At 36.2% G+C, this 19,537-nt stretch overlaps 1 protein-coding gene across 2 annotated transcripts in view; it reads left to right on the forward strand.

Annotated features, from left to right (window-relative positions):
• Positions 1-19,537, forward strand: part of LOC110460513 (probable ATP-dependent RNA helicase DDX58) — a 64,916-nt gene that overhangs the window by 32,215 nt on the left and 13,164 nt on the right. For both annotated transcript variants that reach the window (XM_021513460.1, XM_021513461.1), the window contains 6 exons: positions 1,023-1,192; positions 1,735-1,927; positions 7,973-8,135; positions 10,504-10,599; positions 15,998-16,140; positions 17,287-17,425. In XM_021513460.1, the coding sequence (XP_021369135.1) occupies positions 1,023-1,192; positions 1,735-1,927; positions 7,973-8,135; positions 10,504-10,599; positions 15,998-16,140; positions 17,287-17,425 (904 nt within the window). The remainder of the gene's footprint in view (positions 1-1,022; positions 1,193-1,734; positions 1,928-7,972; positions 8,136-10,503; positions 10,600-15,997; positions 16,141-17,286; positions 17,426-19,537) is intronic.

Genomic DNA, 19,537 nt, shown 5'->3' on the forward strand with positions numbered 1-19,537 from the left:
CAATGCCCGGGCACAATTATCGGTTTGGGTGTAAGTTAATTTGAGTAGAGGAGAGGCTGGTCAAGTGACGTCCACCTTCCTGCACATGTAGTAACTAGCTATCTCTTGGTTCAAAGAGTTCACTTGCTTGTATTTATGTACTGTATTTCGCTGCGAGTACCTCACTTTGGGATGTCACATAGGTTAACTTACAGATCCATTCGGGAATAAGGCACAAAATAGCGATATGTTTAAAAACCTCTTTGATTTTATATGAGTACCCGATCGAGAATGTATTGTACATGTCCAGACTAAACAATGGCATGACTTCACCCCGCAGTAGGACGGCTACAGTATATTGTGCATGTCTAAAGGGATGAGTTTTATGCAGAAGGCATGCAAAAATGTCAAAAAATCGTTCTCAAACCCTTTCCTTAACATAAAGGTATGTTCATTAGGCTGGATCGTTTCCATTATGTCGTCCTTTTTCACAATAAGTGTTGAAATCCTAGATGAAGGTCTTTACATCTCATGCCGTGATCCGATGGTGAGAGTGCACTACCTTTACCTTTAATTCCGGTATTCCTCAGGAATTGGCGCATATTTGGATGATAAAAGAATAGAAATTAAATGTCTTTAGCACACCAATTTTGTTTTTCTAAGGCTGGAAATTATATTAGATATTAAACACATTAACAATCTCATTTAACTTGTATTACATGAGTGTCAACATCCTTTCTTCATAACAACTGAGTCAGGAACCACTTTGATAAACATGTACTATCATCCGGCGTCAACTGTTCACTTTAAACCTCATTCTAAATAACCAAGGGTGATGATAGTTTGCCAATGGCATGATAGGATCACGGGCCACCAAATTTGTTCAAATGAATGACCTTAATCTATTTTCAAGGTCAAATGAGTCAAATATGTAAATCTTTTTAGTCAATATTAACTGTTACTAAAAACTGATAATGGGACAATAAGATCTTTTGCCATGTTTCTGAAGTATTGAACAGAGAAATACTAATTTTCCATTACAGCACCACCTGAGGAGAGGTCAGGGTAAGGTGATATTCCTGGTGCCGACCTCGGCTTTGGCAACACAACAGCGGGATAGGTGTCACGAACTGTTAAAATGTCCGGTCAAGGTGATGACGGGGGAAAGCCAAGCAAGAGAAAAATATATTGACATGTCAGTTCACCTGAAAAAGTAAGTGCTCACGAGAAATAATGTATGCGAATAAGTCATAGATAGTATAGAAGTGATCCCCTGATTATAAGTACAATCGGGCGAAATGTCCCGATGATTTTTGAAAGCTGACATAACTGATTCGGCACACTGTGACTGAGTTTGGGCCTGTTCGTTTTTAAATGTAAAATGTTCGGGAATTAACCCTGGCAGACCTTCAAATGTGTATGAAGGCCTTGCAAGTGCATGAAAGCAGCTTCAAATTCCAGGTCCGACCTTATTTCATAAACGAACAACCCCGGTCTATCCGGTTCAACCGTTTGGATCGCGATAAACGTAAGCGGCCTTTTTTCAGCGGTTTAGAGTCGACACACCGGTCATTTGCAATCTTTGCTTGATAAAGGAAATAAACGTTTTCGAAATCTCGAAAAATAAGTTTTCAATTCCTGTTTGTGTTCATAACAAGTTAAGCCTTTATTATTCATACCAAACTGATTAATCTTTTTGAGAAGGCGATGCTGTGTATCTGATACAGTGATATTAGTCTATGATGTTTCTTTCAGTCACGATGTGATTGTGGCTACGCCGCAGATACTTGTTAACTGTCTGTTGGCAAAAGAAGATGTTACCCTGCAAACGTTTTCTCTCATTGTGTTCGATGAGTGTCACAGAACGTACGAGGATACACCTTACAACGCAGTGATGCGAATCTACTGGGACGAGAAGTTTACAAGTGCATATGTTCGTCTTCCGCAGGTACGGTCAACACACAAGGTGTATCATTGTATATCAAATAGTGTATAAAAACATACTGTATAGCAGTAAAGTGTAAACAAATAAAGTGTATACATATAAAGTGTTTACAAATAAAGTGTATACATATAAAGTGTTTACAAATAAAGTGTATACACATAAAGTGTTTACAAATAAAGTGTATACATATAAAGTGTTTACAAATATAGTGTATACAGGTTTAGCGTAAACAAATCAAGTAAATACAGATGTAGCGTATACAAATACAGTGTATACAGGTATAGCATATACAGGTATAGTGTATACAGATATAGCGTGTCACATGATCGACCTGTTATCCAGAGAATTTGCCCGTGTAATATTTTTTATATATGTCACTAGTGTAATATTCCCTGGAGCGTTTTTCATTGGCTATGCCAGTCAGAAATCGATTGTGACGTCATAATATGGACAATGATGTGACGTCATCAATTGTGAATGGCGCAACAAAATAGCTGTCTCCGTTTGATTAAGCCCTCTACATTTTGGCTTTAAAACCTGTCAAAATGTAAGTTTTCTGAGTTATGTGATAAAAAGTATCTTAAATTGTTTTCATTTCATATGAGCTTTCATGAAACTCGTCTCGAAGTTTTAATTTTTGCTCGCCAAGGTTCGCAAAAATAAAAACTCCTAAGACTCGTTTTTGTGTCGCCTACGACGGATGTCGGAAAGACACATAGGCGTTGCTTTTCCGACGGCGACGGCGGCGTCAACAATGTTAAGGTTTTGCGTTTAGCTCTGTTTCTGACAAAGCCACACCAACAAAACCTCGATCATAGATGAAGCATGGGTAGTGGAGCCTACTGCACTAAAAACATTTCATTGATTTCTGCATGTTTTGGCTAAAAGCCTCAAATTTCTGGACTTAGAAAAAAACTCAAAGTTAAGGTCTTGCGTTTAGCTCTTACATATTAGGCTGTTTCTAACAAAGTATAAATGCTAGAGCATCCAAACTTGGGTCATAGGTGTATCATGTGATGTATAGCTGAATGCATTACACTCTTTACTAGCATTTCAACGGTTTCTGGTTAAGGTTTTGCGTTTAGCTCTTGCATATTAGGCTCTTTCTGACAAAGTATAAGAGCTACACCAACCAAACCTCAATCATACATGTATCATGGGTAGAAGAACCTGAAAGGGCCTGCTTCCAGTAATGTTAATTCTCCATAGGAGCCTGCCCCCGTATAATTTCTTATCTAGCTCCACTACTGTTTTTTTCTTTTCCGAAGAATAATTTTACTCCTTTCCGACACCCAGATTTCATAATTTCAGTGAAAATGTATTTTTATAAAGTTGTCAATTTCAGCATTTATCATTTGATAAATATTTCCAAAACATCGTATTTATTCATAAAACATNTTATATAGCTTATTATATACAAACTTTTATATTGAATATCAGAGCGGATATTTTCATGACAGTTTTATGATGTGTAACGACTAAATAAACAGTATCGATATAAAGATTTACACTGAGGACACCCTGATACATGAATACTGTTCTATCTCAAGTTGTCCTCTTCTGAATTTTCTGATCGTGTGGCCTTGTACATTTATCCGTATCTTCTTGTCTTTGTCTATACGTTTACGGAATCATTGACTCGACGCTAGCTATTCTTGTCTCACTTTCCTTGTTTTATTGTCCCATCTCCAAAGCGTTGTGGCTCTGTCAGGGTTGGGACCCTGACTTGTCTCACTTTCTTTGTGCCTGCCGACCACGCCACATCGAATAGATAGATTATCCATATGAAATACTTTATTTTGTTCTAAGTAATCAATCAATTCTGCGCTTCTTGGAGGTATTGAATGTGATTTATTATATTGTCTTGTTATTTTGTGTAATTAGTTGTTCGTTATTTATCACACATTTTCGCATAATTGTACCAAACTACTAAGTATTAGCTGTTTACAGCAATCATCGGTGGCTTGCTATTTTGTTACTTTATCGACGCTTCATAAACCAATCGTTATTGTTTCAAGATGGAGGGTAAATGTGTTGGAGAAGGGTGTCAAGTATACTTCAAGAAACGTAGTGGCAATAAGAACAGAAGTGCACGCAATGTAAATAGTCCACAATATAAATGGCTCCTAGATACGCTGGTGCAACAAGGATTGATGTCAGCAAAGGAACAAGCACTTATTTGCCAGAAGTGCTACATGAAGTATCTTCGGAACAAAAATCAGCCTGAACCTGAACCCGAGCAGAACCAGGAAATAGAGGAAGAAGACGACTCCCCGTCCCATATCCTGCCGTTGCTGACCCTTCATGATCTTTTGAATGGATCATCTTCACACAAAAAATGCTGTCTCTGTCTTGTTACCTTTGCAAGAAATGGAACAAAATCATCAGTCTTACCAAAACGTGCAAGACATCACCTGATCTATTCACACAAACTGTGGTGTCCCACCTCATCCCGCGTCTGCTCCATTCACCTTATTGGTAACGACTTAGATCCGTCTACAGAGGTTGTCCTTGATGGTAGAGGTTCCTTGGAATCTCAGTTACCATCAAAATCGTCCGAAATCATTAATGACCTCCTAGAGGTGTCGCACGTCCTTTCACAGAACCAGTCTGCGTTTACAATAAGCTTTTCTTCTCTTGATGACTCGGCATGCATGGCCTGGACAGGTTGGTCCAAAGATCAGTTCCTCGAAATCCACTCGCACTGTTCCCCATATCTTTCATCTGGTATATATACCAAGACTACACACGATGCTCTATTACTGTTCTGGGTAAAACTGAAAACCGACATTTCCTGGAGTCAGTGTTCTTCTCTTTTTGGAATTTCCAAGTCAAGTGTGTCCAAAACTTTCCACTCCATAGTACAGGCATTAGACACATCGATAGTCCCACAATTTCTAGGTCCGGATCACTTGACAAGAGAACAGTTGCTCGGGCACAATACTGTCTTTTCAGAAGCATTTTTTGGAGATAAAGCCACTGCCATATTAGATGGCACCTATATTTATATCCAGAAAAGCTCCGACCACAAGCTCCAGAGAATGTCCTACTGTGGCCAGAAGAAGAGAAACTATCTCAAATTCATGAGCATCGCCTTACCAGATGGCTACATTCTGGACACAGTAGGACCATTCACTGGCAGCGAAAATGATGCTACAATTACAAAAAAAGTCATGGACAAGCTAGTTACTTGGCTACAACCAGACGACAACGTTGTCGTTGACCGAGGTTTTAGAGATGTCCTACCAGTTCTCGAAGCCTCTGGCCTCAATGCTAGCATGCCGTCATACCTGAAACCCGGTCAAAGTCAACATTCTGACGTCCAAGCAAATCTTGACAGAACTATCACCAAATCGAGGTGGATTGTGGAATCCTATCATGGTCGTCTGAAACACTGGACGTTCTTCCGAACGCAATTGGTGTCTAACAGCTTTATCAATGTCATCGAGGCTTTGCTTCGAACCGTCACAGCCTGTCTGAATGGTATTAGAGGACCGATCTACCAGAGATCTCCAGAGAGAGATGCCAAAGATAGGCTAATGGCTGAACGTATGAAGGACCGTTTGACAACACCGAATGGTTTAGCTCAGAGAGTCAAGACAGATCCGGATCTATCTAGACGGGCAAGGTCCGAGTTTGTCAAGATGGATGCATCTTCCGTACTGTTTCCCCGTCTCGATCTTGATTACTTGAGAACCATTACGTGTGGAACGTATCAGATATCTCTGGCTCCTGGTTACATCGCCGAACATTTAAGTGATGACGGAGACTATGAGGTGTGGCTTTACCAGCACTCCCCAGACCTTCTCCGATGTCAAATACATTCTCGACACAAAAGCCAAACGAAATATAACGTTTGGATACGGTTCACCGTTTCACCCGATGTTGAGGCCCCAATAAAGGACTACTACTGCCAGTGCCCAGTTGGAGAGAGAACGATGGGAATGTGTGCGCACATCTCCAGTATCTTGTACTACCTTGGGTATTACAGGACGCTGGAAAACCCTCGACCATTACAACCACAGGTAAAGAAATTCCGACAAAACTTGAAATAGTTTTCCATGCGGCAACGGAGTGCATATGTCGAAAGTATGTTTGGGGCTCGATATGAAAGATCCCCGTTACCATGTGACTAACCAAACTTATAAATATAGGTATTATACAATCGCCCGTAGCTATGAACACTCCCGTAAATGCGAAAACCAACCAAAATCATAAGGAACACGTTTTGTTTGTTGTTCTGTCTATTTGTCAGCCAATGTCTTCAACCACGGGGACTTGTGAAGTAGCCATCTTGGATTTTTTTTATGAAAAAGTGTTTCTCTCACTTTTTTTCATATCTGTGTACATATTCTCAACATACCGAGCAAATACTCTCGTTTTTTTGTTAATTATCTAAAGAAAGTCGAAAATCGGCAATTCAACCATAGGCTAATTCAACCCAACATTTGAAAATGTTCCACCACTTACATTTTGATGATTTTTCCTCTCATCAATAGCATATTACGTACTGTTTAATAGGATAAAAATTGGTTTGCATCCAACGCCCATAAAAGGGTGTATTCTCTAAAAAACACAGTTTTTGTGTCTAAAATGTTATCATCGAAAATGGCATTTTTGAGATTGTTTCTTCCATAAAACAGCCAAATGGCGCGATGGAAACATGATTTTTTGTCACAATCATGCCATGAATGTATTCTTTACGGTGACCATCATTTGATTAGATTTTCATTAATATTTTACATAACATGCACATTTTATCAACACTTAGACAGCTTCTGAAAGGTACAACTTTGAGGAGCCATAAAAAACAAACCAAGTGACCTAAATCTTTATACTTTATAGATTTGTGACCACAACGGCATGGGCAATGCACCACCAACAGGAAATTTGAATCAGAGAAGGGGCCGTTTTGGAAACCGGCCCTTTCTGGACTTTAAAAAAATCCCAATGTATATGATTTTGCATTTAGGTCCGTTTCGTTATGTACTATGTCAAATGCTTATTATATTGACAAAGCGGGACAGGCGACACATAATTACGCGTATTTCTTGTATAAAATCTCGTATGAAATGAAAACTCGCATTTGATTGGCTAATACAGCAGCGCAATAATTTATCAAAGAAAAGAGTCCATCAATAAAAGTGGATTTTCACAGGGATTGTGTATAGTAGATTAGATTATAAGGATTAACTTGAATATATTTTACATGTTATGGAGCTATAACACACAAAAAACGGAGAGTACTCTAATAATAAACCGCTTCGCGGTTTATTTAAAGTACACTCCGGTTTTTTTGTGTTATATCTCCATAACATAAAATATATTCAAGTTAATCCTTAAATAACGTATCCAGATAAAGCGTATACAAGTATAGTGTATACAGATATAGTGTATACAAGTATAGTGTATACAGATATAGCGTATACAAGTATAGTGTATATAGATATAGTGTATACAAATACATTGTATACAGATATGGTGTATACAAATACAGTTTATACAGATATCGCGTATACAGGTATAGTGTATATAAATATAGTGTATATAAATACAGTGTATACAGATATGGTGTATACAAACATAGTGTATACAGATAAAGTGATATACAGATATAGTGTATATAGATATAGTGTATACAAGTATAGTGTATATAGATATAGTGTATACAGATATAGTGTATACAGATATAGTGTATACAAATACAGTGTAAACAAATAAAGTGTATACAGGTATAGCGTATACAAGTATAATGTATAAAAATACAGTGTATTCAGAAATAGCGTAAACAAATACAGTGTATACAGATGTTAAACAGATATATATGTATCGTATCTAAAGTTTCCGATCGCAATACGTATCGTATTGTGAGGTATGCATTTATTTACACCTCTAGTAAAATGTAAATTAAATTCATATGCATGTTAACCGATACAATTCAAGTATAAATTTTGGTAAACAGATAATAAATTTAAGAATAGAGGAAAAAACAAATGTAATTTAGGGAAGTGATCGCATGCTTGATCCCTACTGATTTGGTTTTTTTAGATTTTGGGAATGACAGCTTCACTAGGATCAGGTCAGGCTAACTCTCAGTCATCGGCTAACACATGGGTCAAAAACATTATGGCCAACATGGACTCTCAAAAACTGGTGACTGTAAAGGAAAACATCAAGGAGCTAGAAGAAAATATCAATAACACAGATACGGGTAAGGATAGTCAGTGTAACAAATACGTGTAAGGATAGTCAGTGTAACAGATACGGGTAAGGATAGTCAGTGTAACAGATACGGGTAAGGATAGTCAGTATAACAGATACGGGTAAAGATAGTCAGTGTAAAAGATACGGCTAAGGATAGTCAGAGTAACAGATACGGGTAAGGATAGTCAGTGTAACATATACGGGTAAGGATAATCAGTGTTACATATACGGGTAAGGATATTCAGTGTAACAGATACAGGTTAAGATAGTCAGTGTAACAGATACAGGTAAGGACAGTTATTGTAACAGATACGGATAAGGATAGTCAGTGTAACATATACAGGTAAGGATAGTTATTGTAACAGATACAGGTAAGGATAGTCAGTGTAACAGATAGAGGTAAGGATAGTCAGTATAACAGATTCGGGTAAAGATAGTCAGTGTAATAGATACAGGTAAGGACAGTTATTGGAACAGATACGGATAAGGATCGTCAGAGTAACAGATACGGGTAAGGATAGTCAGTGTAACATATACGGGTAATGATATTCAATGTAACAGATACGGAAAAGGATAATCAGTGTAACATATAAGGTTAAGGATTGTCAGTGTAACAGATACAGGTAAGGATAGTCAGTGTAACAGATACAGGTAAGGATAACCAGTGTTACATATACGGGTAAGGATAATCAGTGTAACAGATACGGATAAGGATAGTCAGTGTAACAGATACAGGTAAGGATAGTCAGTGTAACATATACAGGTAAGGATAACCAGTGTTACATATACGGGTAAGGATAGTCAGTGTAACAGATACGGGTAAGGATAATCCGTGTAACAGATACGGATAAGGATAGTCAGTGTAACAGATACAGGTAAGGATAGTCAGTGTAACAGATACAGGTAAGGATAATCAGTGTAACAGATACAGGTAAGGATAATCCGTGTAACAGATACGGGTAAGGATAGTCAGTGTAACAGATACAGGTAAGGATAGTCAGTGTAACAGATACAGGTAAAGATTATCAGTGTACCAGATACGGGTAAGGATAGTCAGTGTAACAGATACAGGTAAGGATAGTCAGTGTAACAGATACGGGTAAGGATAACCAGTGTAACAGATACGGGTAAGGATAATCAGTGTAAAAGATACGGCTAAGGATAATCAGTGTAACAGATGCAGGTAAGGATAGTCAGTGTTACAGATACAGATAAGGATAATCAGTGTAAAGATACGGCTAAGGATAATCAGTGTAACAGATACAGGTAAGGATAGTTAGTGAAACAGATACAGGTAAGGAAAGTCAGTGTAACAGATACAGGTAAGGATAGTCAGTGTAACAGATACGGGTAAGGATAACCAGTGTAACAGATACGGGTAAGGATAATCAGTGTAAAAGATACGGCTAAGGATAATCTGTGTAACAGATGCAGGTAAGGATAGTCAGTGTTACAGATACGGGTAACGATAGTCAGTGTAACAGATACGAGTAAGGATAATCAGTGTAACAGATACGGGTAAGGATAGTCAGTGTAACAGATACGGGTAAGGATCATCAGTGTAAAAGATACGGCTAAGGATAATCTGTGTAACAGATGCAGGCAAGGATAGTCAGTGTTACAGATATGGGTAACGATAGTCAGTGTAACAGATACAGGTATGAATAGTCCGTGTAACAGATACGGGTAAGGATAACCAGTGTAAAAGATACGGCTAAGGATAATCAGTGTAACAGATACAGGTGAGGATAGTCAGTGTAACAGATACAGGATAGTCAGTGTAACAGATACAGGATAGTCAGTGTAACAGATACGAGTAAGGATAATCAGTGTAACAGATGCAGGTAAGGATAGTCAGTGTTACAGATACAGGTAAGGATAATCAGTGTGACAGATACAGGTAAGGATAGTCAGTGTAACAGATACAGGTAAGAATAGTCCGTGTAACAGATACGGGTAAGGATAGTCGGTGCAACAGATACGGGTAAGGATAGTCAGTGTAACTGATACGATGGGTGAAGTGTAATTACTTAAATAGACAGTTTGATCTACACACAACCAGTAAGAGTTATGTTGGCGTTGAAAAAACGATATGCAATGTCGAGATATAACTGCTACCAAACATATACTACTGTATATCATCGGTGATAAGCCCAATAAGCCTTATTACAATGATTTTACACTTTAAATAACTTTATCTGGGATCACACGGGGTGTGTGCTGTACCGATTATTTTCTTATAGTAAGAATCTTCAAAACATGCAAGATTTCTTTTCGGCAGCGAAGCCAAACCTCACGGTTTTATAAAACACATGTACAGTAACCTCTTAATTTTATACAATAACATAGCTTTATCTGTCCTCATTGATTTACAGAGATTATAGAGACAAAAGAGCGACGTAACAAGTCGTTTGGCAACCTTGTCAACGATATGATGGCGACCATAGAAGGGACTATAAACCGCTTGGAGGGTAAATATATAGTTCCTGGTCGTGATGCCCTTAACACAAATGTTATTAAGGACAACGAACGAATGTGACGTTATTTACTCTATAATTCTTAAATTTGACAATAATAAGTGATATTTAATGATTACAGGGAATGGTCACATGGTGAATTAAAACAAGGTTAAACTTTGTCAGAGGCCCCCTAATGACATCACAGTTGAATGATGTCGTTGATAGCAAAGCATCTTTATAATTGATAAGATATTCCACGTGTTGTTGGAAAAGAATTAAAAACCGAAGTTTAAAATCAAGTCTTAAGTCAAAAGGTCAGCAATGCCTTGCCCATGTTCTTTGTACTGAACTCAATACATACTTCATACAAAACAAAGTATTTAAAAAAACTAGGGACAACACAAAGTATTACGGAACTTTTATAAAACAAAATACTAGGGACAACACAACGTATTACGGAACGTTTATAAAACAAAGTTATAGGAACAACACAAAGTATTACGGAACTTTAATAAAACAAAACACTAGGGACAACACAAAGTATTACGGAACGTTTATAAAACAAAGTTATAGGGACAACACAAAGTATTACGGAACGTTTATAAAACAAAACAATAGGGACAACACAAAGTATTACGGAACGTTTATAAAACAAAGTACTAGGGACAACACAAAGTATTACGGAACTTTTATAAAACAAAATACTAGGGACAACACAAAGTATTACGGAACTTTTATAAAACAAAATACTAGGGACAACACAAAGTATTACGGAACTTTTATAAAACAAAGTACTAGGGACAACACAAAGTATTACGGAACGTTTATAAAACAAAACACTAGGAACAACACAAAGTAATACGGAACGTTTATTAAACAAAACACTAGGGACAACACAAAGTATTACGGAACGTTTATAAAACAAAACACTAGGTACAACACAAAGTATTACGAAACGTTTATAAAACAAACCACTAGGGACAACACCAAGTATTACGGAACGTTAATAAAACAAAACACTAGGTACAACACAAAGTATTTCGGAACTTTTATAAAGCAAAACACTAGGGACAAATCAAAGTATTACGGAACGTTTATTAAACAAAACACTAGGTACAACACAAAGTATTACGAAACGTTTATAAAACAAACCACTAGGAACAACACAAAGTATTACGGAAAGTTTATAAAACAAAATACAAGGGACAACACAAAGGATTACGGAACGTTTATTAAACAAAACACTAGGTACAACACAAAGTATTACGGACCTTTTATAAAACAAAACACTAGGTACAACACAAAGTATTACGAAACTTTTATAAAACATAGTACTAGGGACAACATAAAGTATTACGGAACTTTAATAAAACAAAACACTAGGTACAACACAAAGTATTACTGAACGTTTATAAAACAAACCACTAGGAACAACACAAAGTATTTCGGAACTTTTATAAAGCAAAACACTAGGGACAAATCAAAGTATTACGGAAAGTTTATAAAACAAAACACTAGGTACAACACAAAGTATTTCGGAACTTTTATAAACCAAAGTACTAGGGACAACATAAAGTATTACGGAACGGTTATAAAACAAAGTACTAGGGACAACACAAAGTATTACGGAACTTTCATAAAACAAAATACTAGGGACAACACAAAGTATTATGGAACGTTTAAAAAACAAAGTACTAGGGACAACACAAAGTATTACGGAACGTTTATAAAACAAAGTACTAGTGACAATACAAAGTATTCCGGAACGTTTATAAAACAAAATACTAGGGACAACACAAAGTATTACGGAACGTTTATAAAACAAAACACTAGGGATAACACAAAGTATTATGGAACGTTTATAAAACAAAACACTAGGGACAACACAAAGTATTACGGAACTTTTATAAAACAAAACACTAGGGACAACACAAAGTATTACGGAACGTTTATAAAACAAAGTACTAGTGACAATACAAAGTATTACGGGACGTTTATAAAACAAAATACAAGGGACAACACAAAGTATTACGGAACGTTTATAAAACAAAATACTAGGGACAACACAAAGTATTACGGAACTTTTATAAAACAAAACACTAGGGACAACACAAAGTATTACGGAACGTTTATAAAACAAAACACTAGGGACAACACAAAGTATTACGGAACGTTTATAAAACAAAACACTAGGGACAACACAAAGTATTACGGAACGTTTATAAAACAAAACACTAGGGACAACACAAAGTATTACGGAACGTTTATAAAACAAAACACTAGGGACAACACAAAGTATTACGGAACGTTTATAAAACAAAACACTAGGGACAACACAAAGTATTACGGAACGTTTATAAAACAAAACACTAGGGACAACACAAAGTATTACGGAACGTTTATAAAACAAAACACTAGGGACAACACAAAGTATTACGGAACGTTTATAAAACAAAACACTAGGGACAACACAAAGTATTACGGAACTTTTATAAAACAAAACACTAGGGACAACACAAAGTATTACGGAACGTTTATAAAACAAAATACTAGGGACAACACAAAGTATTACGGAACGTTTATAAAACAAAATACTAGGGACAACACAAAGTATTACGGAACGTTTATAAAACAAAATACTAGGGACAACACAAAGTATTACGGAACGTTTATAAAACAAAATACTAGGGACAACACAAAGTATTACGGAACGTTTATAAAACAAAATACTAGGGACAACACAAAGTATTACGGAACGTTTATAAAACAAAATACTAGGGACAACACAAAGTATTACGGAACGTTTATAAAACAAAATACTAGGGACAACACAAAGTATTACGGAACGTTTATAAAACAAAATACTAGGGACAACACAAAGTATTACGGAACGTTTATAAAACAAAATACTAGGGACAACACAAAGTATTACGGAACGTTTATAAAACAAAATACTAGGGACAACACAAAGTATTACGGAACGTTTATAAAACAAAATACTAGGGACAACACAAAGTATTACGGAACGTTTATAAAACAAAATACTAGGGACAACACAAAGTATTACGGAACGTTTATAAAACAAAATACTAGGGACAACACAAAGTATTACGGAACGTTTATAAAACAAAATACTAGGGACAACACAAAGTATTACGGAACGTTTATAAAACAAAATACTAGGGACAACACAAAGTATTACGGAACGTTTATAAAACAAAATACTAGGGACAACACAAAGTATTACGGAACGTTTATAAAACAAAATACTAGGGACAACACAAAGTATTACGGAACGTTTATAAAACAAAATACTAGGGACAACACAAAGTATTACGGAACGTTTATAAAACAAAATACTAGGGACAACACAAAGTATTACGGAACGTTTATAAAACAAAATACTAGGGACAACACAAAGTATTACGGAACGTTTATAAAACAAAATACTAGGGACAACACAAAGTATTACGGAACGTTTATAAAACAAAATACTAGGGACAACACAAAGTATTACGGAACGTTTATAAAACAAAATACTAGGGACAACACAAAGTATTACGGAACGTTTATAAAACAAAATACTAGGGACAACACAAAGTATTACGGAACGTTTATAAAACAAAATACTAGGGACAACACAAAGTATTACGGAACGTTTATAAAACAAAATACTAGGGACAACACAAAGTATTACGGAACGTTTATAAAACAAAATACTAGGGACAACACAAAGTATTACGGAACTTTTATAAAACAATGTACTAGTGTTACACGCTCTATATTTATTTACACACAAAAATATAACACATAATAACGTTTCAAAAGAGAATTGAGAATGGTTTTAAAACATGACATTGTAACGTGTCCAACTATAGATCAACAGGTCACTTTTATATCACTACAAACGATCGGCTTTATACTTGTAGGTGACTTTTAAACCTATGGCTTGATAAACTGTACTTTCTCTCAGCTCTACCTGTTCAGCCAACCAAACCGCACAACGCAGTACAGCCAATCAGACTGCATGACATTTACAGTAATTACGATGCTTGTAGCCAGTTGTAAAACCAGACTTTATTACAGTTAAACTAACTATACGCATCTAGAAACAATCTAGCAATGTTTCTTGATGAAGCAAATGAAATACAAAATGAACCATTGCTCATTTTAAAACAATTTTGAAAATACAACAAAAATCTCATATATCAACGACGGGCTGTCTTTGAAAAACAAGAAACTTATTGACCGCATCATATGTACACACTCGAGCTTTAATAACATAACCAACAGGGACGGCTTACTACGATTTGACCTTAATTTACATTGCGATGTCGTCGATGAAGCAAAAGACGCTCACCCTTCCGGAACACCTGGTCATATCACCTTGTACTTTTTCAATGATCTCAATATACATTTTTTCTCTTTTTTTCCATTCATATTTTACCCTAGTATCGATTTTGAGTCAAAATTTTTGTTTTAGTGACCCTTCGGTATTCTCTCGGGTTTTTTGACATTGTTTTTATTCCTTGTTGATACTGTCTCGAAACATTCCTACCCTTTCTTGTTTTAATCTCTTGTCAGGTTAATCTTGTATAACCAGATGGCAAATATGCTGTAACATAATGCGACTAATGCTAACTTCAAAATAAAGATTTCACATACATTTTTGCTGATAAAACTGCATGTCAATTACATTATACAAAGTCTGTTAGAGTAAACTAGACCACACTTCTCTCACATACAATCAATTTCAGACTGCACACTTCTTCCATAATACGCTATCGATCCAAGTCAAGTAGACAGGAAAACAGCTACAGTAAATAATACAAACAACCAATCCCAGCGGTTGGATCTCACAATATTAATTTTACTGTCATTTTAGCCAATCAGACGGCTCAATACAAACACAACTCAAACAACCCTTACTGTAAACACTGTCAACCTTAGCCAATAAGGAGCCTAGACTCTTACAATGAGTATACACATTTCCACACTCAGCGTTCAAGTAGCTCACAAATTACAGTACAGTCCATTTCAACCAATCAATCCCCGTGTCTTTACAGTAATCACACAAAACCTTTGCAAATCCGGTCGCATGACATGTACATTCATTATAAACATAGTCAAACTCAGTCAGTCAGACCATTGGACAATAACAGTACGTGAGGTCCATCTCAGCCAATCAGAGTGTAGGACATTTACTTACCGTATTCACAGGTAATCTCAGCCAATCAGAGTGATGGACATTTACTTACCGTATTCACAGGTAATCTCAGCCAATCAGACTCGGAACACACAATTTTTACAACACAAGCTCACAATCTCCACTAACCAGACCGCACAAAAATAAAAGTACAAAATACGCGAAGACAATACTTAAGCTTGGTTTCTCGTTGTGAATGTATAGGCGAGCTAAAACGACCTCCTACATTGCGGAGTGGCGCTCAGTACACGCAATGGTGTAGTACGCTGAGAAAACAGGTGACAAGCTTAAGTACCGTGGACAACGACCTTCACAGGAGCCTGAAGATATATGCCGACTACTTAGAGGTCAGTTCTGTCCCTGTTTTACGAATGATTTTTGAGCAGTTATAGAATGTAGATATTGTGTGGGTCGTCACTCTAACACTTATTCTGTAAAAGGAGGGGTTCCACCCATGAAGCCTTACCCAAGTTCGTTCACATTTAGTCCGTTTAGTTCCGAATACAGATGAAGTGTTATATAGTTGTTTCCAGTAGCTTCACTTAAATAATAACAATCCAGAGATCAAAAACTATTTGATTAGACCTGCAGTATGTTCTCGGTCAATTATATATATAATTAGAAAAAAGCAAAGATTCACAAAAGTCAAACATGCATAAAAACGAAGATAAAATAGTCAAGATATCTGAGTAATGACATAGTAATATATATACCCATATATACTCAATATAAAAAAGGCAATGCCTATAGGAAATATGTCCTGTAAGTGTATCGAATACCACGTGTGACGTTTAATGTCATTACCGACAATTGTGATCAACTCCAGCAGAGTTTTTGTAAGTTAAAACGTTTGAAAATGGTGCCTGCACTTTGACGATTGAAAAAGGTGGCAACGAGAGAGAGAGAGAGATCTCTTTAATTCATCTCGATAACGATCATTGGACAAATTCTTGATGATGATTGAGTTCTGTAACTAATGAAAGGTAAAATAATCTCTACGCTCGAATAATTCATGAAATGGAAAAGTAGTTCTAAGTCAACACCTACAGAATAAACAGATTAAAGATTGCACATACACACTCAAATCAAATAATTGAATAGAATTTGTTTTAAAATGAAAGTAATCACTCATTATTTTATCCATATACAATTCTACATTTCGTAACTAGCAAACATTAAACTACCTACAATAAACAACAGTATATTTGACAGTTGCCGATGCACATGTATGTTGTGTCAAAATATCACCATTAATATTGAAAGGAAGACTCAACTCTAGTATATATGTGTAGAAGAGAACGACTGATTTATCAAAAACCTATTTCAGATTGTAGTAATTGATCTGATATGATAAAAAAAAAGCCAGGGACAATAGCTATCGACCCATACGTGTAATGTGACAGTAATTTTGTGGATGGTTTTTATTTTGGGTCATTAATGGTTTCACCAATTGACATGGAGTCCCACTTGTCAGTTTTACTGTTAATTTACAGGTGTACCATCGCGCCCTCCTAATATACCAGGATGCACGTGTCAGTGACGCAGTCCGGTATCTCAAGGAGGAGTTAGATGAGATGTATTTCGAGGAGACGGCTGTAGAGGCTGATCGTGAGATGTATGGTCTGTTTCAAGGTAAGCATGGGGCTTAGATGTATACTATAAACGTATAGGTGGCTGTCACTACGGTAAGTGATCATAGGCCTCACTAACTGGTTATAGGAGGGATAACGCCAAAAGTACTTTTAAAAATAACTGGTTATGGGAGGGATAACGCCAAAAGTGCTTAATAACTGGTTATAGGAGGGATAACGCCAAAAGTACTTAATAACTGGTTATATGAGGCCTATATGGATAACGCCAAAAGTACTTAATAACTGGTTATAGGAGGGATAACGCCAAAAGTACTTAAAGGGACATCACGTGAAGAGCCATATTTTTTTTATTGAATGTATGTATTGTATGCACTCCCACTTATGTTACCTCGTTATCCCCATATTCATAGTCCGTTCCAAATGTCCAGTTTGACCACTTGAATTGTTCGGGAAAGCCCTGCTAAAAATAGCGCTGATAACCTCACCTGACTAGGCAGGAAACGGTTTCCAAAGGGGCCTGTAACTTCTTACCGCACTATGAAACCAAGTAATATGATTTATAAGTCCGTATTCAAACTTATTGAACAGTAATTATTCATCATCAGAAGTTAATTGCATACTTGCCAATATTCAGAATTTAAATTTATTTAGCTTTAAACATATTTGTTACCATTAAAATCGAACAAGAGATGGGGCACAAGTTTTTACAATTTATCACAGCCTTCTCCCGTCATACATTTACAATTAAATGTCAACAATGATAATAGGCATAAACATAAAGTATATATATATAAATATATATTGAATTTAGAACCGGAATGTGACCGGTTCAGATGGTACTGGGCTAAACACCTTCCCTCAACCATGGGACAAACCTTTCTGTAAAAAGGAATATTCACGAGACGAATATCCCTTTTCAAATGTTTTCATAAAGTGCATATATGCAATGACAAACTACACGGTATAAAAAAGAGAAACGTTTGAGATTTTTTTTATTACATTATACAACTCAATGTTTTTGGCCAATTTTTTTCTATACCATGCATATAAATTTATGTACACTCTCTTTCCCACTTTCACTGTCTCCATACGCTAACACTTAGTAAGTCATATTAGCAATCACACATAATAAACTGTATGGCAAAACCACTACGTGTACATTTAGAATATGTGTCAAATATGGAACGTGTTGAGATACTTGATAATTATATTTTTCCAATACTTTACATAGATTAAAGCATTTTTGTAAATGGACCCTTTTTTATGTTGAGACAACTTTTCTTTAATCATTTCATTTTTGTCCGAAACAGAAGCCGTAGTTAACGGCAGCTCGCGTCATTTTTACAACGTAAACAAATGTTTTTTCCCCTGTTTTCAATACGTATTCCGATTCTATCTGAAGTCGAAAATTAATCCTTTATAGAGAAAAGGTTGTTACATGATCATACATGCTAAGTCAACATCATATGAAAGCATGAACTGTTGAAAAATTACGATTTAAAAAAGAAAAATGTTATGCGATCCTATTTACTAGAAGTAGCTATATATATATATAGGTTCTCCTTCCTAAGTTATTCATCCTGGTCCGTCATTTTGACATTTTTAACCTAGCTGCGATAGGTAACGTACAGCTTTCTGACGAAGAGCGATTTTTTTATACATCGCGTCGTCGCGCCAGAGGAGGCCGGGTTTTTATATAAAAGTACTAATATAGTCTTGCATGTAAAAACAAAAATAATCGTTTAATTCAGCAATATAGTTAAATCCTACCATTTTACTGAACCCAGTAATATTACAAATTATGTAACGTATCTCATTTGACCCCGAGTACCGACGGAGGAGAAAACAGAATACGCCGTGGCCATCACAACAGTTATCCCTTTGAGGACCTCATGGCAAAATCAAACTAACCAGTCACTTATCCCTTCCTTTCGCATAAACCACTGTATAATTATAGAAACACAAGGTAAACTCTCTCCGATACATGCCCATTAACATATTAAACTAAGTTCATCTGTGTTCAAACTCAGACAAAGATACTAGCGAGGTTAATAGTTTTAGATATGTATTCATAACATACACAGCGCTAGCATTTCTGTCGATTCGATTTTAGCTTAACCGGCTATCCGGAAGAATACCTGCACCGTACTAA

This window comes from Mizuhopecten yessoensis, unplaced genomic scaffold, assembly GCF_002113885.1.
Source record: "Mizuhopecten yessoensis strain PY_sf001 unplaced genomic scaffold, ASM211388v2 scaffold10413, whole genome shotgun sequence".
NCBI lineage: Eukaryota > Metazoa > Mollusca > Bivalvia > Pectinida > Pectinidae > Mizuhopecten > Mizuhopecten yessoensis.